Here is a 25,205-nt window from a genome sequence, read left to right on the forward strand (position 1 = left end):
ACACACACACACAGCCATGTATGTCTCTGCTGAAGAGGATATGAGTTTGGGTTTGACAGTCAGAGTTGAACAGGTCCAGAGAATAGAATGATGCATTCAGAACTGTGAGTCAACAGCCTTTGAGGTGCAGCAGTCTGACTGACTGTCTGTCTGTCTGTCTGTCTGTCTGTCTGTCTGTCTGTCTGTCTGACTGTCTGTCTGTCTGTCTGTCTGTCTGTCTGACTGTCTGTCTGTCTGTCTGTCTGTCTGTCTGTCTGTCTGTCTGTCTGTCTCTGTCTGTCTGACTGTCTGTCTGACTGTCTGACTGACTCTCCATGCCACTCCCATTAGTCACTTGTATGCTTGTTTACTCATCATCTCAGATGAAAGATGACTGATTAGATTGAATACATTAATTAAGCACTGTACTTTCCAAATAATCAGAATGATAAACAAGGCTTAATGCAAATGATCTCTCATTATGAATGGAATCAATGGACCATCAAATGACTGTTCTACAAACTAACTATGCTTAACTAAGAGGCAAGGAACATTAGACAAACCACAAGGTCAATGACTAAAATCATTAGGCTATATTTATTGGCCCATTGTGGAACATTCCAATTGTCAATTGTTCCATTTCACTGATCTAATGGGTGAAACATGCTTATCTGCTCTATCCCACAGACAGAGAGAGAGTGAAAGAGGGATTGAGAGAGAGCGTGAAAGGGGGATTGAGAGAGAGAGAGAGAGAGAGAGAGAGAGAGAGCGAGAGAGAGAGAGAGAGATGGTAGTGGTGGTGATGCAGATGGCACCATATGGCTTGATAATGATAACCTTTTGTTCATAAAATCATCTGATGAAAGAAGTTACTAACATACCATCAATCATATCAAGGTACAAAGGAAAAACATGTAGGCTACAATTGTTACAATGCTATAATTAAGCAATAAGACCCGAGGGGGTGTGGTATATGGCCAATATACCACAGCGAAGGGCTGTTTTACGCACGACGCATCACGGAGTGCCTGGTCACAGCCATTAGCCGTGGTATATTGGCCATATAATACAAACCCCCGAGGTGCCTTATTGCTAGTATAACCTGGTTACCAACATAACTAGACCAGTAAAAATAAATGTTTCGTCATATCCGTAGTATTTGGTCTGATATACCATGGCTGTCAGCCAAATAGCATTCATGGCTCGAACCACCCAGTTTATAAAAAGTGGCATGCAATATTGCTTACTGAATGTAACCATTTAGTTACCGACTAGCCGATAATTCTCAACTTCGTGTAGTCGAGAATAATTCTCAGTTGGTTACTGACAGTCTATGCAACAGCTAGATCAATAATATGTATCCCCACAAGGAAGCAGCAATATGAGGCAGGCATATTCATTCAGACTTTCAATGAGTCATATCTGCAGAGGTTTAACCAATAGCAACCTGTTGGTGTCAGAGGGAGAATGCCTGGAGGGACCGCTCTTTGGCTGTCGGGGAACAACTTTCTCATGGGGAAGAACAGTGGAAACACACCCGATAGCCTACCTCAGGTCTTATGCAATCTATCAATATGCTATACATATATTGGCTACATGTAGGCTACCTTTCCAGTAGGATGATGAACAATAATTCAAGATGAACAGACAATTATTTCGAGTTTTTTTAAACTGCTTGTAAAGTCAAGAGTGGCTGTCGTGATGCTCAACGAGACGCGTTGCGTTGACAGCTGGTATTTCGGTCTCAGAAACGGTCAATGTCACTAAAACATCATAGGGGTTACATTGGGGAAAAGGAGTTAGGCTACATAACCTCTAAATTGACAGGCAACATAAATGGATGGCTAAACTAAAGACATTTAAAGACAATCATATAGCTTACGTTGGCCTAAAATCTGCCTATTTTGGGGGGACAGGACAATTCCCTCATCACCGCTAAACAAAATCCCATTGTAACCTCTATTCAAGACTCGGTGAAAGTCATTCGCTTGCAAGTTAGAGCACTTTCCCACCCGCTGACACGACCATACACACCCAACAACTTCAATGCAACGCAAGCGACACACTTGTTTGAATTAGGCTACTGTCAATGTTCCACATAGAAACGCGATACGCGAAAGCCCGAGTCGCCATCGCGTCTCTCTCTACCTGTGCGGTGTGATTCGGTCCGACTGTGGTGTCTTCGGCGTTGTCTCTCTACCTCCTCACTCTTCTTTGTGAATCAACCTTGCATTCCAGCTGCGCGCCGATAATCTCCTGACGTTTTTGCAGACAGTTTGACTCACCAATGACTGTCCTCCGGCATCCAAATGATGTGTGTTACCCAGTTATGAAATACAGCTATGTCCACAGGGGGCATTCTTTGACCAATAGTCTACCAGAGAGCGGAGTGTCAATTTAACAAAGGTGGAGACGACGTCAGAGCTTTGGCGAGCCTTCGGGATGGATGTTGCTGCGCTTTCAGCAGGTAGCCTAACTTGATGATCGGTATCATTTAGAAACGTCAGTTGTCTGGGAATATTTTAGCCCTTTGAGCATTTTTATTCATTGAACACTGACAGGTGAAACAGTTGCCATGCATTAAGTTGTTGGCCTATGCTATTCTAGGCCTATTGGTAATGATTCATCAACATTTTGAAATGCATAACTAACGACTGTCAGTGCATTTAATGAGTGCATGAATGAACACAGGCTATCAATAATTGATTCATAAAAAATAAAAATAAACATTATGGTCGGTCACATAAAACATTCAAGTGTGTCCAGTAGCCTAACTTTCTAACCTTAATCAACCTCTTATCTTCAGCACTGTTCTCTCACATCAATAAGACCATTTCAATAGGCAGACATATTTCCTCTTGTAAACAAGTCTAAACCTGTGACCGGACGATCCATACCTATTCAAATAGACCACTGTACACTAATGGCCATCACTGACAATCTCAGGGGCCGATCGATCAACATTCCTTTGTACTAGGCTACAAATGCATCAATATGCATGCACGCGGATTTCACACTTCAGAATAGTTGGTATTTGTTTTGGGCATCTAAGAGCAGGCTGGCCTTGAGATGGTCTATACCAGTAGAATTAAGGGACAAACTTAAGGCTACATTATATGGTGTAAAAATATCACTGCTTTATTTTTTATTTAGCCCTTTATTAAGACAACCCAGATCTAGTAGGCCTATATTGAAGCAAAGCAACCTCAGACTGTATTCATGAAGTGAGGTATGATGCCGTATATAAGTACATAGTAATAACAGTGCATAAATACAATACAGGTCATAAATACAATACAGGTCTCATACTGATGCCACGTGCAGTGAATATTTTCTGTATGGGTCAGAATCTATCGGATTATATTCTATTACATCACAAAATACTGATCAATGTCTGTACAAATCCATAATCAGGTGTTGAACTGGGCAGGAAGGGAACGTAAGGTTAGAAACACTCTTGGTGGGGTGAAAATAATAAAAGGGAAAGACCAAATAATTTGAAGACGGTTCCACCATCTCCTGCATTTTCAGATGTAGTATCATTATATCAGTTCTAAATAAGTTCTTTAAAATATAACTTTTAAGTTAGCTCCATTGATAAAAAACTATTTGGCAGGTGTTTGGGCAGGATTGTAGAGCACAGTGCCCTTGTGTGGCATTCCTGGGCAGGGCAGGTCAACTCTATCGGTGTCTGTACTGCACTGTGCAGGGAGTCTCAGGCTGCTGGGTCCCTACCAGATGGAGATTGCTCTGGGGAGAGTAGAAAATTATAGATATGAAGTAATTGGTAGTGATACTGCCATGGAAATTCTTACACAGGGACATTCAAAGTCAATATTAAATGAATCATTGTTTATTTGTCAGCGCGCTGGAGAGGTTCCAACCGACTCAATGGACCATAGTACACATGTCAATCAGGAGCTCTGCCTGGGCAGACCCAGCAGTTGTCTTATACACAGACAAGTTATATTTGCATGATTTAGCGTCATTAATTCATCATTACCGTTTTGTCTCATTCATGTGACCGACCAATACTGTTTCATAGCATGTGACCGACTAACACCTCAAGAGGCTTCTTCTCTCTAAGCTGAGACCTTGAAACTGAGATATCTTTTGTTCGTTCTCACTGCCAAATTGATGTGAGGATTTGTTCAGTCAACCACTTGCATGAACACAGAAATTGGTTTATAGAACAGCACATGAATAGAACTGAAATTAGTTAGAAGAAAAGCACAAACATAAGCATTTCCCTTACAGTACACTACAGTATTTAACTTTAGAGACTTCAATATTAGTATTTAAATTAATGTATGTTTTCAAAGTCCCATAAAATGAGTTTCCAAACTTACAGGTTTAGGCAACGGGTCCATAAGAGTGACATCATACTTGAAGAGAATCAAGGCAGCAAACATGTGGAGTTCCATTAGGGCATACCACCTGTTGATACAATTAAAAACACATGATTAACATGTTAACATGTTAACTTAAAACAAACAACTGGTGATATCAAACTAACCTAACACACACACAACAGTAAGCTCAGGCACAGAGAACGTAACAGACACTCAAGGTAATGTGATAGGATCCAGTCATCCTTTTCATCTGTCTCTCTTACTGAGAGACTCTCTCCTTTGAGGCACTATCTCTGTTAGCATTACAGCAGGTTATCAGACACAATGGAGGTGCCATTCCCGGCTAAGCCAGAGCTGTCACAACAAGAAGAGAGGAAATGAAAGGTGTAGGAACTGGTGCTTTTGTTTGATTCCAATGTGTCATTTTACCTCTCCTACATTCACTGCTGAAACAGGCACAGTGCTACGGCGAGAGAGAGAGAGAGCGAGAGAGAGAGCGAGAGAGAGAGAGAGAGAGAGAAAGAAACAGGGCTTTAGGGAAAAGGACAGAAGTAAAGAGAATAGCAGTAGTGAGGACTTAAGAAAAAGCTGTGTGCTGGTCTTTATCAGTGATCCTAACCTGGAAGACTGCTTCAGTTGCACCCTGTGACTGCTGTGAGTCATACCGGGGTATTGTGTCAGTGACGCAGACACAAGACCAATCTCCTAAAATCATCAGAATCAAACTAGACTGGATTGGTGGATGGGAAGAATGAAATATGGGAGTGTCATAAGCGGCATGCTCCCCATAGTTATTTCTGTGCCTCTCCCCTCCCACCACTGTACCCTGGCTGTCATCATTTCAGCGGCCGCCTGTGTGAATTAACCACTGAGATGCAGGATGCTAGCTCTAGCATGACAATAAGACTCAGTGGTGAGTGAGCGCTAGTGGGCCAACGCAAAGGCTTACTTTGTAGCCTGTCTGCTCAGTGCAACTGACAAAGCATACTTTCTCTGTTTGAGTTAATACAGAGGCACATATTCAAGGACGGCAGATAAGTCATTTCCATTTCATTGCCATTTCTTTCAGCATGTCTGAATATGCATAGGTTATGACTATGTCTGTGTCCTAGAGAAAGGGGTCACAGGTCTGTCCCACTCGACAGTACGCCTGTGTCTTTGATCCTGCTGTGCAGCTGGGAACATGCCCTGATCTTTTCCCTGCTTACGTCACACCAGCCCCCTGGCCGCATCCCGGCCGCTCTGGGCCACCGCTGATGTCCCAGTCAGGGCCCCAGAGGACCCAAGGGTTGACATTCAGGGGCAAAAGCGCAGCACAGCCATACAAACTATACAAACCCAGAGCCCCAAGCTAGCCACCTCCCCAGAGACAGTGACAGACACAGCAGGAGGCTGGAGGACAGGGTAAGACACACCAGCAATAATATTGTAGTACCCACATAATATGCCTGTGGTCTGTGGGATATTGATAGTCACAAATAGCTATCGATGCTTATTTTACTGGTGCAAAATAGGGCTAGAATAGTCAACAAAAAAATATAAAACTCCCCCAAAATCATACATGGAAGCCATATCCAATACGATACCTCTACAATGCCTTATTCATTGTCTTTGACAGATTCAATTATACTTAGCTGGATTTACAAGAAAATGGATACTAGCAGGATGGTAGCTACTATTTATTTACTTTTTACATTTAACCTTGATTTAACTAGGCAAGTTAGTTAAGAACAAATTCGTATTTACAATGACAGCCTACTAAAAGGCAAAAAGCCTCCTGTGGCGACGGGGGACTGGGATTTAAAATAAAAATATAGGACAAAACACACATCACGGCAAGAGACACACTACATAAAGAGAGCCCTAAGACAACAACATAACATGGCAGCAACACATGAAAACACAGCATGGTAGTAACACAACAATGACAACAACATGGTGGCAAAACATGGCAGCAGCACAACATGGTAGCAGCACAACATGACAACAACACAACATGGTAGCAGCACAACATGACAACAACATGGTAACAACACAACATGGTAGCAGCACAACATGACAACAACATGGTAGCAACACAACATGGTAACAGAACAACATGGTAGCAGCACAACATGAAAACAACATGGTAGCAACACAACATGGCAGCAGCACAACATGACAACAACACAACATGGTAACAGCACAACATGGTAGCAGCACAACATGACAACAACATGGTAGCAACACAACATGGTAACAGAACAACATGGTAGCAGCACAACATGAAAACAACATGGTAGCAACACAACATGGCAGCAGCACAACATAGTAGCAGCACAAAACTTGGTACAAACATTATTGGGCACAAACAGCACAAAGGGCAAGAAGGTAGATACAACAGTACATCACGCAAAGCAGCGTCAGTAAGAGTGTCCATGATCGAGTCTTTGAATGAAGAGATGGAGATAAAACGGTCCAGTTTGAGTGTTTTGCAGCACGTTCCAGTCGCTAACTGCAGGGAACTGAAAAGAGGAGTGACCCAGGGATGTGTGCGCTTTGGGGCCCTTTAACAGAATGTGACTGGCAGAATGGGTGTTGTATGTGGAGGATGAGGGCTGCAGTAGGTATCCCAGATAGGGGGGAAAACTCTAGTGTGTGTTCTGAAGAAAAAAACATGTCTGTTTTTCTAACCTTCCTGGGCACTGGTTTCGGCCTCCTCCAAATGCCACAAACCCTTCCAAGAAGACATTCTTTACTAAATCTGCCTTATCCCATCGTTCCTGTGGGAAGAGGGAAGAGATTTTATTTCAGAAAAAACTTCAGCTTTATTTATATCCTAGAAAAGGGCTTCAAGCAGACCTGTACTATTTTAAACCACATGAACAGGGAAGTTTGGATTGCTTTGAACGTTTTCATTTCACATTGAGAGCAGTGAATGGATTTCGTCATTTCAAACCATCTGAATGATTATCTGCTGTACTTATAGATTGGAGGTCGTGTTCCAAAGTGCAACTGTCCACCAATTTCACAGTGTGTCATAAGAACATAGAATGTCACGGATTCCCCCGGTACTGCTGCTCATTCCGTGCACCAGTTCCGGAGGTCTACATCACCGGCCTCTAGGCGTTCACTGAACTGTCATTACGCACACCTGATTCCAATTCCCCTGATTAGTAATTGTATATATGTGCCCTCTGTTCACCATTCGCTGGTCAGTTATTGTTCCCATGTCCGTTGGTCTTGTGAGTACCTGTGCTTTGTTGTTTCGGCTTTCGTGCTGGGTGTATTGTGTGTCGTTATTACGGGTCTCGACCCGTGTATTGTTGTGCATTGTTATTACAGGTCTCGCCCCGTGTAGTGTATTGCGGGTCTCATCCCGTGTAGTGTATTGCGGGTCTCACCCCGTGTAGTGTATTGCGGGTCTCATCCCGTGTAGTGTATTGCGGGTCTCGCCCCGTGTAGTGTATTGCGGGTCTCACCCCGTGTAGTGTATTGCGGGTCTCATCCCGTGTAGTGTATTGCGGGTCTCATCCCGTGTAGTGTATTGCGGGTCTCGCCCTGTGTAGTGTATTGCGCGTCTCATCCTGTGTAGTGTATTGCGGGTCTCATCCCGTGTAGTGTATTGCGGGTCTCATCCCGTGTAGTGTATTGCGGGTCTCGCCCCGTGTAGTGTATTGCGGGTCTCATCCCGTGTAGTGTATTGCGGGTCTCATCCCGTGTAGTGTATTGCGGGTCTCATCCCGTGTAGTGTATTGCGGGTCTCGCCCTGTGTAGTGTATTGCGCGTCTCATCCTGTGTAGTGTATTGCGGGTCTCATCCCGTGTAGTGTATTGCGGGTCTCATCCCGTGTAGTGTATTGCGGGTCTCGCCCCGTGTAGTGTATTGCGGGTCTCATCCCGTGTAGTGTATTGCGGGTCTCATCCCGTGTAGTGTATTGCGGGTCTCATCCCGTGTATTTATTAGAGGTTTTACCTCGCTCTTTTGTTTGGGTTACATCCCTGTGTTTTTGTATATGTGTTTGTTTTGGGCTTCATCCCCGTGCCTTTTCATGGCATGTTGTATTTTTGGGTGGAGTATTAAAACCCTCTATCACGAATTCCTGCACCTGTCTCCAATCATTTATACAACGTGACAGAATAACCAACCCTAAATGCAGACAGCGGGAATGGTCAGACCAACGCCGCCGCAACTGGCCCTGACCGACCGACCCGCACCGCGTCCCTGTGGTCGTCCTCGAGGCCGGTGTCATCCCGCGGTTGGAGTAGCGTGTCGTGGGGGGGTGTGTTCGGCGGTCCCTGTGTTTTTGTACACCTGTTTATTTTGGGCTTCGTCCCCGTGCCTTTTCCTGGCATGTTGTATATTTTGGGTGGAGTATTAAACCCCCCTATTACGTATTCCTGCACCTGTCTCCAATCATTTATACAACGTGACATAGAAAGGCTGTTACTAAGGGTTATTACATAGCATTATGGTCCACAAACCATAGACTATTCTATAGACCCAAGTGGCTACTATAGATTATTCACTCAACCCCTTTCATAGCAAAACATACCAACCTCACTGAAGATGATACAAGGCATTGACTCACTAAATGGCCTGCAGTCTCTGACCACTGCTGCAGTTTACCTCACAGCCCAGACCTTTGACCTACTCTTCCATGTCACAGAAACAGAAATAAAGCTCTCCTTTCCGGAAAATGTCAAGCGGCTAAATACGTGCCCTGGTTTTCAAGCACCCTTATCCGCATTGTTGAAGCAGGAGGAGAAATAGCATTATCTACCAATGCTCTCAAAGCCCATTTATACTGCAGCAGCGTAGGCATGTGGGGCTTCAAATATTTAGTCTGTTTTATTTAGTCTGTTTTTAAGAGAGAGGAATGAGGGAGACAGTCAGTGGGACCTGGGAATGCACTCCTCGGGAAGATACAAGTGCATTTCTTCTGTCTGCAGGTAGGGGGACACTAACCAACAGAGGAGGTTCATTGCGGTGATAAATGTCATGTCCCCCCGCACCACCAGCGAGTGTCATTCATTTACATTAGAAGTCTGTCGGAAGCCTGAGCTGACACACGCTCCCGCTGGGCTGACACACACACGCACGCACGCACACACACACACACACACACACACACACACACACACACACACACACACACACACACACACACACACACAAACAGGCATGAAAAATGCAAAAGACATGCTACAGCAACAACTCTTGTGTTAAGGTGGGTTTGTGTGTGCCCTAAAATATCCAACTCACTACCTTTCCAGGTATTTACTGTGCCCCACCAAGTTGAAATACTGACTTGAGAGCATCCCCTTCATCATTAAGTTAATATCCCATATCATTTAAGGTAAATATGGTAGGGCTAGCCTAGTACTTACCGGTTTGAACTCTTCTGGTTCAGGGAAGTAATGTGGGTTCCGATGGGCCCAGTAAGGAGACACCATTAACAAGTCCCCTGGTGGAATGATGTAGTTCTGGAAGAGAGGAATACACACACATATGCACGCCACTTTACATATACTGAACAATTTATGGAAATTAAGGGTTGACTTTGAGGGGGTGTAGAGGCTTGAAAAAGCTTATTTCAGAGTCTATCGGCGGTCAGGAGGCCCACCTGTATCATGAGGGGTCGGACCACCCTGCGTGTGATGGCTCCAGGGGCCCGAAGCCGGATGGCTTCCAGGATGCACCACTTCACATAGGGCATCTGTTGCAGCTCTTCAGCGGTCACCTTGGTCTTCCTGGTGTCTGTCATGGACACACACACACGATAGAACAAACACACACGTTGTGAGATATACACACAAACCTACACACACCTACTGACAAGATACAACCGTCTACCACTGAGCTTATGAGAAGAAGCGGTGTCGTTTCAGTATGCATCACTGAGCTGGTATGATTAGATATCAGACCCATTAGGATTCTGTGGGATTTCATTAGGAGATATGCATATGTAATTATAATTGAAAGTCTCAAAGGGGCCGATTATTGAACATACACTTAATTACTATATCATGTATATAGTTTTCTCAGATAACTGAAACCACTGAGCATAATCATTATAACTCCCTAGAAACAGGACTTCTGCCTTCAAAAGTGTGCCAGGTGAGTGTTGCGCTACTGCTGACACCTGCTGGAGGTTTAGGGGCATAGACTGAAGCGAAATGAGATGGAGAGACAATGTGGTACAATTACTGTACTGCTTCATCTTCCATTGTATGTGTTAAGATCTCCAGTCATGGTAACACCAGGGCCAAAAACAACATCATTGAATTCTTAGAAGCAGCCAGAAGTTTACTCAGCAAAAACACACTGTCAAATACATTCATTTATTTTTTATTTATTTATCCGTTATTTTACCAGGTAAATTGACTGAGAACACGTTCTCATTTGCAGCAACGACCTGGGGAATAGTTAAAGGGGATGAATGAGCCAATTGTAAACTGGGGATTATTAGGTGTAGGTTTGAGGGCCAGATTGGGAATTTAGCCAGGACACCGGGGTTAACACCCCTACTCTTACGATAAATGCCATGGTATCTTTAATGACCGCAGAGAGTCAGGACACGCGTTTAACGTCCCATCCGAAAGACGGCACCCTACACAGGGCAGTGTCCCCAATCACTGCCCTGGGGCATTGGGATATTTTTTTAGACCAGAGGAAAGAGTGCCTCCTACTGGCCCTCCAACACCACTTCCAGCAGCATCTAGTCTCCCATCCAGGAAATGACCAGGACCAACCCTGCTTAGCTTCAGAAGCAAGCCAGCAGTGGTATGCAGGGTGGTATGCTGCTGGCATTCATTACCAAGGTAAAATACTCCATCCACCACCATATCCCAATCTACCCCAGATCATCAGGACCTCACATACTGTACAGCAGGTTAGAGAAGCTAATGGGGCATGTGTCAGTGGGAGGCTATAAAACAGAGGAGCGATGGCATAGTGTAGCTCACACCTTGGTCTTTGAGTGCTGCATTGATCTGCTCCATGGCTGTCTGATAAACTGTGGGATTGGACAAGATGAAGGCTACAGCCCAGAAGGTAATCTAAACAAAAGACATGTTATATCAAATATAATTATGATATCTCCAATCAAACCAATTTAAATGCCAATTAACTAGGGTATCTGGCAGATGAAAAAGATTAAGGTGAAGAGGAGCGATCGTCAATCTAATTCATAAAAAACGATGCCCCTGCTTATCAGTAATAAGATTTGTAAAAAATTACTCACTGGAATTGCATTGGCAAGCGATGCCCATAACATCAGTAATCCATAGTTGGGCAGGAATTTATCTGTGATTAAGGTGACAAGGTGTTGCAGTAACGTCTGCAAAAATGCCATACATACAATCATTTACAATGAGGTTAGGCGAAATACAGACTTTATACATTTCATCCCCTTGGAAATGTCACTATACGAGTATACAATGGTATCTATTGTCCTTGTTATACATTAAAGATGTGACAATAACTAGTACGAACTCGGACCCAGGCGCAGAGAAACACAGCAGACAGAGGTGATGGTAAATCCAGAATGTTTTATGAAGTATTCACAGGTAAAACAACAAAGCAAGTGTACATGCGTACAAGACAAGAGACCTGAGCAACCGGCCCAGTTCCATAGAGAAACCTATATAGTCCTAAACCAGGTGAACCCAATAATCTCAATCAGGCTCACCTGGACACTAGAAACATAAGGATGCCCTCGATAACACTCCATGATGACCTCTAACCTGTAACAGGACCCCCACCCCTCAAGGAACGGCTCCCGACGTTCCACCAGGGGTAGCTGAACGTCGACGGAAATCCCGAATGGGTCTGGGGTCCAAAATGTCCCGGGCCGGAACCCAGGACCGTTCCTCAGGGCTGTAATCCTCCCAGTCCACGAGATACTGAGTCCCCCGCCGGATCTGACGGCTAAAGAGTATGCTTATGCGTCGCACCGTGTAGGCTGGCTGTCCCACTATCATGCGAGGCGGAGGTGGAGGCCAAGTGGCCGGAACCAGAGGACTGAACACCACAGGCTTGAGTCTGGAGATGTGGAAGTTGGGATGAACCCTCATGGACCGGGGAAGATGAAGACGGTAGGCCACTGATTGATGCGCTGTAGAATCTTGAATTGCCCAACGTACCGGGGTGCCAACTTCCTAGATTCCATGCGTAGAGGCAAGTCCCTAGTAGACAGCCAGACCATCTGGCCTGGACGCAGGAGGTTGATGGCACAATCGTAGGGCCTGTGAGGTTGTTTGCTGGCCCTTTGTTTGCTGAAGCCCTGACCCAAATCCCAGTAATCCCGAGGTACGCGGGAAAGATCAGGCTTGTCACTCCCAGCTGGAGGAACAGGAGAGTCGGAAGTCTCCAGACGAGAAGGACCAGAAAGGTCTGGAGAGAGTTGCTGGCAGGTGAACTGGCATGAAGGATTCCATCTCAGAACTCTCCCAAAGGCCAGTCAATCTGAGGATTATGGGTGGAAAGCCACAGATGTCCAAGAACCAGGGGAAGCTCAGGAGAGTTCACCAGATGAAACTGGATAAGCTCCACATGGTTATCCAGAACTCATAGCTGAATAGGCATGGTGAGTTGCTTCACCTTCCCAGACGCTAGTGGTTGACCATCCAGTGCAGTGACCGACAAGGGAGTGTCCAGCATAGTCTGTTGGCGAGCTAATGTGGATTCCAGAAAATAGCCGGTAGCCCCAGAGTCTATGAAAGCATTGTCCCACCGCAGATTGGCCGGAAGGAAGGTGCATGTCGTGTCGGCAGCTGGAGACTGTATCTGACTCCCCAGTATTCTCCCGTTTACTGACGGGTCCTCCCGTTCTCCCGTCAGCTCGGGACAGGGTGCCCGGAAATGTCCAAACTGTCCACAGTAAAGGCAACGTTGATCGTTAATCCTGCGCCTTCTCTCCAGAACGGAATGTCTCGTGCGTTCCAATTGCCCCGGCACCTCTGAAGGATATGATGGGGAACCAGAGCCGAATTGAGAACTATGACGGGATACCGGACCAGCAGGCCCAGCATACGGCAATGTCACAAATGAATAATTGCCTCCCTTAGCAGAGCTAGAAACACTGGAACCAACTCGGAATCCCTCCGTCCTCTCATGACGACGTTCCCGAAGCCGGTTGTCAATTCGGATGGCCAGAACGATAAGCTCCTCCAGAGTGTCAGGGTTGTCCCGGGAAGCCAGTTCATCTGTGAAACCTTGCTGTCCATTGAGAAAGACTGAGTGAAGTGCCTCTGTATTCCAACTGCTCTCAGCAGCAAGCGTCCGAAAATCAATGGCGTAATCAGGACGTAATCGGGCCAGAGCCCATCCTGAGAGCAAGGCGATGTTATATGCCACTCTGGAACGCTCGGTGGGAAACGTTGATGCCTGGAGCTCGAAGACCAGCGGACATTGGAGCAGGAACCCACGACACCTCCCAGGATGCCCCTCATAGCGCTCCGGTGCCGGGAGATGAGGCTCCCGAGGGGAGGAAGACGATGAACTGGTAGAAAGTGGAGGGTTAGGAAGCACCACAGGTGCAGCAAACGTTGCTCCCGTCTGTCCGGTCTGCAGAGTGAACACAAGAGTTCCTAAATCCTCCGACAATGTCTTCAGCCGCGCCTCATGGCGACCAATCACAGCTCCATGGTGAGTGAGAGCCGACCGCAAGTGGTGGAGCTTGGAGTGTCCCTCGGATGACGGAGAAATCTCGGCTGGGTCCATTTTTTGGCTCAGGTCTACTGTGACAATAACTAGTACAATCTCGGACCCAGGCGCAGAGAAACACAGCAGGTAGAGGTGTGGGTAAATCCAGAATATTTACTGAAGTATTCACAGGAAAGGAATAAGGATGCTCATTTTAAAGGTTTCACCTGGTCCAATGACCATTCATCAATCAGAAGCCTTTATCAAGATGATATATGGAGAATCCTTAGGGCTGACAACGAATGAGTGACAATATGATTCATATCCTAACTGGGACAACTGCCAAGGTGGGTAAAAAGTGCATCTCGTCCCATAAAGAATTATCATTACATCCATCTACAGGAGACAACCTTGGCGAAATGATTAAAATAAAATGACAATGTCAGACACCAGCTGTTGAGTTATGAGACTCAACTCAATGTCAAAATGTCAAATGTCCAATATTCAAATGAATCATGCATTCAATAAAATCATGGTATAATGATCCATTATGTCACGACTGCCACCAAAGGTGGCTCCTCTCCCTGTTTGGGCGGCGCTCGGCGGTCGTCGTCGCCGGCCTACTAGCTGCCACCGATCCCTTTTCTTTTTCGTTTGGTTTTGTCTGTCTTGTGTTCACCTATGTCTAGTTTAGGCTAATGAGTGGGGTATTTAATCTCGCCCTACCTGCTAGGTTTTGTGCAGGATTGTTTGTGTTACTGTCATTGGCTTGGGTTACGTTTTACCCTGTTAAGCAGGTTTATTTCATGGGACTGTTTTTTCCCGCACGTTTGTTTAGTCAGAGCAGTGTGTTTCTCCGTTTTCGCCTAGACTGCGTTCCTGTTTTCTAGTGGCTGCTTTTGTGGTCCTGTACCTGTTTTGTTGGTGGACCAGTAATAAAACGCCCTTCTTGAAATTCTTGCTCTCCTGCGCCTGACTCCACACCCACCTCTCCTAGGGAGATATTAACACATTATTTAAACCGGTATTGTTCTCTATTCAAAGATAGGACTCACCCTGTTGCCTGATTCACTGGATGTCTCATCATCCTCTGCTTTGACCACCATGTTCCCCAATAGAGACAGAAGCCAGCATTTGGAACTGGCCCATTCCCTGCCCCCAAAAAACAACTATTTAGAAAACATACAGTGCTGTAACCTTGTGCCTAATCTCAGGGTGCTGAGCCTTCCAAAATCCTGTCTCATTTACTCGAGTACTGAAGGCTTGCTTTCCAAAGCTACCTTGTACCTTACCCTCGCATGAGTATCACATCCACACTATGTCAATAAAGGTAACTTTTTACCTAAATCAACAGTCTGGTCAGACTGTCTTGTTTATTCTTAGATAGGCAAACTGTACAGTACATCTCAACACAAAGGTTTTGCCCTTAATTTCCTGGGATTTACTTTAAGCACGTAGTCCTTAGTAAATAAACTCTATACTGATTCCATAACAGTGCAGGTAATTTGGTTAATTTTTTTCATGTGAACAACCTAATATTAGCCAGGGCTGAGGTCCAATATAAATATACAGTGTATTGGTCCAATCTATATTGTCTTATGTTACACCTAAGCAATGTACACAATGAAATGTATATCCCCCTCCATTCACCTGCCTACTACAGTAGTTTGAAGACAGGAACTAACTATCAGACTAACCAGGCCTGTGCCACACTGACCTGAGGAACATGTCTGGTAGCTGGGAGCCATACTCAAAGCCCTCGTCGTAGATGGCAAACTTCTCCTTGAACTGCTCCATGGTAAAGGGACTTCCTGGAGAGTTATACTTCCCCAGTAGGTTACTCATCACAGCAGGGTACATTACGGCCCTTTCAGACATGAGAGGAGAGACGAGTCAAAGACAATTATAGAGGCTAATGGTCAGTCTGGTCTGGTCAGAGGACTTTAGATCGGTACTGCTGTGTAGGGATTACGTTGGAAAAAGATCGATACGAGACTCACCACTGTAACATCACCAGGAATTCAGCATTTTTTTAAAGAAAAAAAATGCATAAAATGGTTCTTGAGTTGTCTGAGTGATGATCATCACCAGAGATATACGTGTGTGAAAAGTTGTGTGTAATACAGGGTAATACTGCATATCAGACCATGCTGTTACATGATGAGCCAATCAAATGTAAGGTGCATGATAGTACTTTATCGCCTAACATGCTTCCTAATTCTTTCCTGTCATGTTTCATCTTCCTGTCATGTCCGTCAGTCCAGAAATTCTGGTTTAGGTAGTTCTTCCACTAAAGGTAATATTATTTCAGCTGTGAAATATGACTCCTGAGACCTGAACGATAGGTGTGGTGGACAGGACAAAGGATTGGCAGCGCCCTCTATATAGTATATTACTCATCAAAGGATAGGACTACACAGTCACGTGCCAGGGGTTGATCAACCTTATGAGAACAACCTCAACGCACAGCCAGTTACCGTATTCTAATGCTAGTTAACCTAACACTAATCCTAATAAGCCAATTTCAGTGATCCATATTGCACTGCTGCCACTTGTTTTTCTAAATGTTTTCCTGTGTCATACCTACTGAACACTCACCACACCGCTCCCTCCTCTCCACAAGGGATAAACAGATACACAGTCAGAGAGTATCAGGTCCCGGGACACTGTAGCTTACCTGACCAGCTCATTGAGTCCTCCAGAGCCCTGGTCCCCCAGCGTCTCCAGGTGGTCGTTGAACTCTTCACACAAGTGGTCAGTCAGCTGAGCCACATTGCCTGGGGTCAGACGGCCCTTGATCAGAGTGTTGCATGCTGGGTGGAACTTATAGAAACTCTCCTTGCTGATGGAAGCTACAGAGAGAGAAACACATTGCTGTGTTATGTTTCTATTGTGTTGCTGTGTTGTCCGCATGCCACTTTTAAACCCATTTGGACATAACTAAAGTGAAGTGAATTGAATCCATTCAGCTTGAAGCTTCTGTTATTGTAACAGTCAATGAGCTGGTCAGTATCAGTGTAAAAAAATAGATTGTCTATTCATAATGTATTATGAGCCTATAGATAGAACATGAATAATGTACAGGGACATATCTTTCAGCACACACTCAAGAATCCATCGATCATTAATGTCTCTTGAAAACAGAGAAAAAATGAGAATGTGTTTTATTATTTACTATTACTACAAAAAAAAAACACTTCCAGTCAGATGTGAAATGTGGCAGATGAGTAATCTGAACCTATGGGGAGAAGGCTGAAACCCCCGGCAAGTGGACCAGCGAAGGCCAAAGTCAACTAACGTTTCAGCACAGGAAACTGTAATACACACAGTAAAACCCCACCTGTGTTATGGACAGGCTCTTGGACTGCCTGCTCAAAATCCACATCTTTGGACATGAAAAATGTGCGAAAGTCTTCATGAAGGGTCACAAAGGTCAATCGCTTGCCAGCCGCAACAACAGTGAAGACAGGTCCATACTGGAAAATACAAATTGTAATATTTTTATAGTCATTATAATTTCGTCTTGATAAGAAAACAGACCTGGTAGTGCTCTTTTCTGGACAAGATTGTGTAAACAAATGGATAAAACTTGATGGCAGCAACAGTCCTAATCAGGGATTCTGACAGCGTTTGTCAGAATCAACTTTGTTAAATAAACTTTGACATTAGATCAATAAAACGGGAGGGAGTGAAACAGGTTGAAACAGGTTGAAACATGAGTACAACATAGTAATAACACACAGCTGAACAACACAACAACCAAATTGCCACTACATCACAGGAATGCTCATCTGAATAACTATAGTGTGCGACTTCGAATGCCCCATTCATACACCTTGGCCACCCCTCCAAATAACAAAACCCCTGGCACAGCAGTCATTTCCCCGCACAACGGTTTGCATCAACAGGGTCAGCACATGCTGCTAACTAGCTCCCCAAGGCCCAGTTACATAAATTACTAAGTGAACTCAATAGGCCATGATGAAGTTGTGAGGGCCGTAGGCAGTCTGGCACAAAATTCTGCTCCTAGCTTAACAGTGGAACTAAGCTTGGCATGTGGCAGCCTTCGTTGATTGAATGTATTTCTTCGGCAATATTAACGTTTTGACTTGCCATGTGTGTAGCAAATCTACCATCACAGAGTGTATAGGTTCAGGGTTTATCACTCATGTGTTCTCTCCCATGAGTTCTAGGAAGGGGCATCATTGATTGAAGCTGATATAGGCAGTTAATGAATTATAGAGATCATGCTACAATTACAATGGTGGCAATAAATGCAAAGTTGATTGAATTACACATGTGTGACACAGAGTTCAGCAGGTTGAGGTGAGCTCCTGAAGAGACCTTGGACTTTGAAAGAGAGTCCCACAGCCACATGGCATCGATATCTGCTGATGATCATCTATCCATATATCTTATAGACCTATCTGAATTTGGCGAAGCTAAATTGGATCAATAACAATTGTTTGTGTGTCAGTGGGCGAGAGAGAGAGAGCGCGAGGGTGGACAAAGTATAACACAGGGATGCAGAAGCGAACATTAGTTATCATCAATATCACAAAGTCAGACATCAAACAAGATGTTGACACCATCACAACTCAGAGATTATGTGGGCCAATATCTGTAGCATTCGAACAAATAAATAATTAGGTAATAGGGTCGAACATGTAATATTCAGCATGTTAAGCATATACTATAGCCCAACCACCTGATGTTTGTTACCTTATCTCTGGCTTGAGATATGAAAGTCAGCGGAGATTTCCCAAACTCGAAAGCAACACCAAACCAGGGGATCCATCCTTTTATGCATGGTGGAGCATTTGGATAATTTCCCCCAAATAAAAGATGCGCTGAAATAGCCAAGACAACCAGAAACAGTACCAACGTTATAACGTCCATCACACCTGTCTGAAACCCCTAGGGCTCGCTCCGAGGCAAAAGCGGGTGTTGAAATGAAAGGAGGATTAGCCAACCAGAGCCGGGCCTCTTTCTCAGTCTGATCCAATCAGCTAAAAGAAGGTCAGAGCGTAATTTTGTAAACATTGCGCGAAAAGTTGTTTAGGAGATGTAGTTTGACAGAGCCCCGATGCAGTAGGCTGTGCGATAAATTCTCTTCGCATGAACTACATTTCCTGTTCTCTGGTTAAAGGTCGTTGTCCTGAAGAAGAGCAAAGTATACATTTAATCGAGCATCATGTCATATTTGCACGTGTCGTTGTTTAAACGGTGCACAGCGTTCGGTATAAATAAGAATAACTCTAATGATCATTGCTTGTCTTTTTTTAATAATGTCTAGGGAGCTACTTTCAAACGGAGTAGCAAAGTAATCGCGAACTGCTAGGCTGACTTGCATAAGGATTTCAAAATGGAAGAAGAGAAGTCAGGGGTCCCCCAGTGGCCTCGGGTTTCAAAGTTCATCTTGTCAGCATGTGCAGCTACTGTTGCTGAAATGGGTAGGCCAATACGTGCTGTCCAATATTTTTTCCAGCTTCTTTTAGGGTACTGGTCATTGTCGAATTAATTCAATGTCAATTCTACAATTTATTTAGAATGATTTATTTAAGTGATTACAATTTAGAAATTTACACTGGAGTGATATATGTGCAGATGAGGATGTGCAAAAGAGCAGAAAAACCAAAACAAATAGGTAGTTGGTTGGATGGATGGATGAGTTATTTACAGATGGGCTGTGTACAGCTGCAGCGATAGGTAAGCTGCTCTGACAGCTGACGCTTAAAGTTAGTAAGGGAGATATAAGTCTCCAACTTCAGTGATTTTTGCAATACGTTCCAGTCATTGGCAGCAGAGAACTGGAAGGAAAAGCGGCCAAAGGAGGTGTTGGCTTTGGGGATGACCAGTGAAATATACCTGCTGGAGCGTGTGCTACGGGTGGATGTTGCTATGGGGACCAGTGAGCTGAAATAAGGCAGAGCTTTACCAGCAAATAAATAATAGATGCCCTGGAGCCAGTGGGTTTGGCAACAAATATGTAGCGAGGACCAGCCAACGAAAGCATACAGGTCGCAGTGGTGGTAGTATATGGGGCTTTGGTGACAAAACAGATGGCACTGTGATAGACTGCATCCAATTTGCTGAGTAGAGTGTTGGAAGCTATTTTGTAAATCACATCGCCAAAGTTAAGGATCGGTAGGATAGTCAGCTTTACGAGGGTATGTTTGGCAGCATGAGTGAAGGAGGCTTTGTTGCAAAATAGGAAGCCGATTCTAGATTTAACTTTGGATTGGAGATGCTTAATGTGAGTCTGGAAGGAGAGTTTACAGTCTAGCCAGACACCTAGGTATTTGTAGTTGTCCACATATTCTAAGTCAGAACTGTCCAGAGTAGTGATGCTAGTCGGGGGTGTGGGCAGCGATCGGTTGAAGAGCATGACATTCGTTTTACTAGCATTTAAGAGCAGTTGGAGGCCACGGAAGGAGTGTTGTATGGCTTTGAAGCTCGTTTGGAGGTTTGTTAACACAGTGTCCAAAGAAGGGCCAGCTGTTTACAGAATGGTGTTGTCTGTGTATCACCCGCAGCAAGAGCGACATCATTGATATACACAGAGAAAAGAGTCGGCCCGAGAATTGAACCCTGTGGCACCCCCATAGAGACTGGCAGAGGTCTGGACAACAGGCCCTCCGATTTGACACACTGAACTCCATCAGAGAAGTAGTTAGTGAACCAGGCGAGGCAATCATTTAAGAAACCAAGACTGTTGAGTCTGCCAATAAGAATACGGTGAATGACAGAGTCGAAAGCCTTGGCCAGGTCATTGAAGACGGCTGCACAGTACTGTCTTTTAATGATGGCGGTTATGATATCATTTAGGACCTTGAGCGTGGCTGAGGTGCACCCGTGACCACCTCGGAAAGCAGATTGCATAGCGGAGAAGGTACGGTGGGATTCTAAATGGTCGGTGATCTGTTTGTTCACTTGACTTTCGAAGACTTTAGAAAAGCAGGGCAGGATGGATATAGGTCTGTAACAGTTTGGGTCTAGAGTGTCCCCCTCCTTGAAGAGGGGGATGACCGCGGCCGCTTTCTCAGACGATACGAAAGAGAGGTTGAACAGACTAGTAATAGGGGTTGCAACAATGGCGGCGGATAATTTTAGGAAGAGAGGATCCAGATTGTCTAGCCCAGCTGATTTATAGGGATCCAGATTTTGCAGCTCTTTCAGAACATCAGCTGTCTGGATTTGGGTGGAGAAGTGTGTGGTGGGGGGGGGCTTGGGCCAGTTGCTGCAGGGGTGCAGAGCTGTTGGCCAGGGTTGGGGTAGCCAGCTGGAAAGAAATGCTTATTGAAATTCTCAATTATTATTTATCAGTGGTGACAGTGTTTCCTAGTCTCAGTGCAGTGGGCAGCTGGGAGGAGGTACTCTTATTCTCCATGGACTTTTCAGTGTCCCAAAACTTATTGGAATTAGTGCTGCAGGATGCAAATTTCTGTTTGAAAAAGCTAGCCTTTGCTTTCCTAACTGACTGAGTATATTGGTTCCTGACTTCCCTGAAAAGTTGCATATCACGGGGACTATTCGAAGCTAGTGCAGTACGCCACAGGGTGTTTTTGTGCTGGTCAAGGGCAGTCAAGTCTGGAGTGAACCAAGGGCTATATCTGTTCTTAGTTCTACATTTTTTGAAAGGGCCATGCTTATTTAAGATGGTGAGGAAAGCACTTTTAAAGAACAACCAGGCATCCTCTACTGACTTGATGAGGTCAATATCCTTCCAGGATACCCGGGCCAGGTCGATTAGAAAGGCCTGCTCACAAAAGTGTTTTAGGGATCATTTGACAGTGATGAGGGGTGGTCGTTTGACCGCGGACACATGATGGACACAGGCAATGAGGCAGTGATCGCTGAGATCCTGGTTGAAAACAGCAGAGGTGTATTTAGAGGGCAAGTTGGTCACCATGATATCTATGAGGGTGCCCATGTTTACGAATTTGGGGTTGTACCTGGTAGGTTCCTTGATAATTTGTGTGAGATTGAGGGCATCTAGCTTAGATTGTAGGATGACCAGGGTGTTAAGCATATCCTAATTTAGGTCACCTAGCAGTACGAACTCTGACGATAGATTAATTCACATATGGTGTCCAGGGCACAGCTGGGAGCTGAGGGGGGTCTATAACAAGCGGCAACAGTGAATGACTTATTTCTGGAGAGATGGATCTTTAAAAGTAGAAGCTTGAACTGTTTGGGCATAGACCTGGATAGTATGACAGAACTCTGCATGCTCTCTCTACAGTAGATTGCAATATATTTTGCTGAATGTTTTACATTACACAGAACAGTGTCACTGTGATCAACTCAAAGTTGTCTCAATATCGGTTCCAGTGACATTCCCCCTGGACCTGACCAAGACCAGGCTTCAGATCCAGGGTGAAGTGGCCCTCAGACAGCACGGCTCTCAGACGGCCTACAGAGGGATGCTGGGCACTGCCCTGGGGATTGTACGTGAGGAGGGTCCCCTTAAACTGTGGCAGGGGGCCACACCAGCTGTGTACAGACATATAGGTAGCCTACACCAGACTGATCTCACTGATCTCACAGGGCTAGTTACCCACATCTTCCCTGCATAAACCCCTGCTGTACTTTTGCTAGTGTACTCAGGAGTGCGGATGGTGGCCTATGAGCAGCTCCGAGATGTCCTTGGCAGGTCTGAAGATGATCGCTTCCCCCTCTGGTGAGAGAAAAGCACAGTGGTGGAGCTGACCTCTACTCCTCAATACTAAACTATAACCACAGTTCATTTAAAGCATTGCATTTCCCCCTTCTCAACAGAACAAAGACTGGATGTCTATTGCTCTGGATGTCTCCATGCTTAGCTTAGTGTATGCATTCATGGTAGTCCCAAGCCACTGCATTTATGAGGAGCAGACTGAACTAGGCTCAGACCCCTACCTATATGTACTTAGCTACCTCAATCACCTGGTACCCCTGCACATTGACTCGGTACTGGTTCTCCCTGTACATAGCCATGTTACTTTTATTCGTTATTGTTATTCACTGTGTAGTTATTCCTCTTCACTATTTATATAGGACCTGTAGGACTATGTATATGTACACCTGTGGTTTACGAAGCATTTGACAAATACAATTTTATTTGGGCCTCTCTGCCAGTGTCAACCCAGCTAGGCCACTGTGATCACTCTTTTCCCCAACAGGAAAGCAGCGATCGGGGGCATGCTGGCTGGAGCTGTGGGTCAGTTCATGGCCAGCCCCACCGACCTGGTCAAGGTGCAGATGCAGATGGAGGGGAGACGGAGGCTGGAGGGCAAACCACCCCGGTGAGAGAGTGTGTTTAACTCGTTTTCAGTCTTTAGCCATCCTTCAACCTAAACTGCATCTCGGTTTGTACTTCCTATTTTAACTCGTATGTAATTTAGTTATAAGATAATAATCACCCATTAGATACAGTATCACGTGAGAGAGAAATTTCCCTCCCCCCAAAAAAGTGGACTCATCTGGCTTCTTTTGAGACAGGGTTCATGGAGTGTACCATGCTTTCCTGAAGATTGTCTCTGAGGGGGGGATCCGGGCGCTGTGGGCAGGGTGGGTCCCCAACGTACAGAGGGCTGCTCTGGTCAATCTAGGAGGTATAGTTGAGTGAATACAGGCACACGTGAAAATGTACTGTCTGTAATGTGTATAGGGATTTAATTATTCTCAAATTTAATTAGATCTCACAACATATGATACTGTCAAGCACTTTCTACTGAGAAATACCTCGCTACAAGACACCAGCCTTTGCCATGGGTTAGCAAGGTAAAGTATAACACAGAGATTTAATGATAACTCAAAATGTATATCTAACTACTTCAGAGAATATATTTTCAAATTCAAGTTCTGAAATCCTTTTTCTCCCTCCAGCACATGTTCTGGTCTGGTTGCTGCTACCATGGGAACACCAGCAGATGTCATCAAAACCAGAATAATGAACCAGCCCAGAGGTCCAAATGGCAGGTTGGTGAGCCAATCAGAGAACAGTAATCATTCCTTGATAGTGATGCTGTACCATATGCTTAGGATGTCATTTACAGCTTATTCTAGCAACAGGTGAACATCCAAAATGCAACAGATAAAGCCTTAACATTACAGGTTTTATAATGCTGACAGACCAATAAACAAAAGTACCTAATAGGCTACATACATTTTTCCACAGGGGCATATTGTATAAGTCTTCCATTGACTGCCTGATCCAATCTGTCAAGGGGGAAGGGTTCATATCCCTGTACAAAGGCTTTCTCCCTACTTGGATGAGAATGGTACATTTACTCTGTCTCATATTATAATGCTTTTAACCTTTGACCGTGACAATGTATAATACATTCACACTGCCCTTGTTGTCTCTTTGGTACTGCAGGCTCCCTGGTCCATGACGTTTTGGCTCTCATTCGAACAAATACGAAAGACAATGGGCATCAGCTCGTTCTGAAACCTGGACTGTCCGTCAGACAGGTTGCCTAGTGGTTAAGAGTGTTGGGCCTGTAACTGAAAGGTCGCTGGTTCGAATCCCTGAGCCGACAAGATGAAAAATGTGTCGGTGTGCCCTTGACCAAGACACCTAACCCTAATTACTCCTGTAAATCGATATGGATAAGAGCATCTGCTAAATGACTCAAATGTAATGGACTGATCACATTCATAAATCTACTTGTTGCTACAGTGCCATGTACACAACATGCAAAACTGTGCCATGGTAGTGATGCTTGTTAGCTACGTTGTCATTTGTCACAGAGACCAGCCAGTTGACTTACTATGATACAAAGTGTTCAACCAATGTCTCAGGTGTGATTACTGGTTCTACTGGTTAAATGTTATAACAAACTCTTAACATGTTTCATGTCATTAACTTTCTGAACACTAACATTATAAAAGCTATTTGCTTCTTTGCGTAGGGTGAGAAGCATAAAGACACATTTATATATATATCAAACACAAGGTTTTAACTGTGGCCACTGCTGACCGTAAGTGAATTAAATACTATGACAATGACCAATTCAAGACATTTACAGAGCTTTCTTATGTTCACTACCAGTAAATAACTAGTAGCTTTGACCTTTTTCCTTTTATAGGACTATCCTGTGTGATGACAAACTCTTCATCGGTTATTTATTCAGTGAATATTTCTTCAATGTAATTTATCCCAATGGTCTATGACTTTTTAGTCTTTATACAAGTCTGATAATGTTCATGAAAGTTATTTTGGAATTTTGATAGATGCAATGTTTAGGTTAGGTCTGGAAT

At 44.6% G+C, this 25,205-nt stretch overlaps 3 protein-coding genes across 4 annotated transcripts in view; 1 reads left to right on the top strand and 2 right to left on the bottom strand.

Moving 5' to 3' along the window:
- The window catches only part of LOC139407163 (calcipressin-2-like), a 120,254-nt gene extending 117,904 nt beyond the window's left edge, over positions 1-2,350 (bottom strand). Inside the window, exon 1 of the mRNA XM_071150670.1 lies at positions 2,128-2,350. The gene's annotated coding sequence lies outside the window, so the exon portion shown is untranslated. The remainder of the gene's footprint in view (positions 1-2,127) is intronic.
- A 741-nt stretch (positions 2,351-3,091) lies between these two features.
- On the bottom strand, positions 3,092-19,113 carry LOC139407164 (cytochrome P450, family 39, subfamily A, polypeptide 1). 2 transcript variants are annotated; one of them, XM_071150674.1, is made up of 13 exons: positions 18,681-18,959; positions 17,299-17,434; positions 16,636-16,810; positions 15,676-15,825; positions 15,014-15,110; positions 11,557-11,652; positions 11,281-11,371; positions 9,937-10,070; positions 9,701-9,796; positions 7,005-7,093; positions 4,761-4,794; positions 4,329-4,416; positions 3,092-3,729 (listed from the first exon to the last, which is right to left on the bottom strand). In XM_071150674.1, exons 1-12 carry the CDS (start codon positions 18,855-18,857, stop codon positions 4,360-4,362), a joined length of 1,332 nt encoding a protein of 443 aa, XP_071006775.1. In that variant the 5' UTR covers positions 18,858-18,959; the 3' UTR covers positions 3,092-3,729; positions 4,329-4,359. The 2 variants fall into 2 exon arrangements, with proteins under 2 accessions (XP_071006775.1, XP_071006774.1); XM_071150673.1 differs by lacking the exon at positions 4,761-4,794 and having other exon boundaries at positions 18,681-19,113.
- A 76-nt stretch (positions 19,114-19,189) lies between these two features.
- Positions 19,190-24,955, top strand: LOC139407165 (solute carrier family 25 member 27). Its single transcript, XM_071150675.1, has 9 exons — positions 19,190-19,411; positions 22,293-22,472; positions 22,560-22,641; positions 23,123-23,245; positions 23,442-23,554; positions 23,639-23,723; positions 23,829-23,921; positions 24,121-24,223; positions 24,322-24,955. The coding sequence occupies exons 1-9, from the start codon at positions 19,324-19,326 to the stop codon at positions 24,391-24,393; spliced, it is 939 nt and encodes a 312-aa protein (XP_071006776.1). The 5' UTR covers positions 19,190-19,323; the 3' UTR covers positions 24,394-24,955.
- The last annotated feature ends 250 nt before the right edge of the window (positions 24,956-25,205 follow it).

Source organism: Oncorhynchus clarkii, chromosome 4, assembly GCF_045791955.1.
Source record: "Oncorhynchus clarkii lewisi isolate Uvic-CL-2024 chromosome 4, UVic_Ocla_1.0, whole genome shotgun sequence".
In the NCBI taxonomy this organism is placed as follows: Eukaryota; Metazoa; Chordata; class Actinopteri; order Salmoniformes; family Salmonidae; genus Oncorhynchus; species Oncorhynchus clarkii.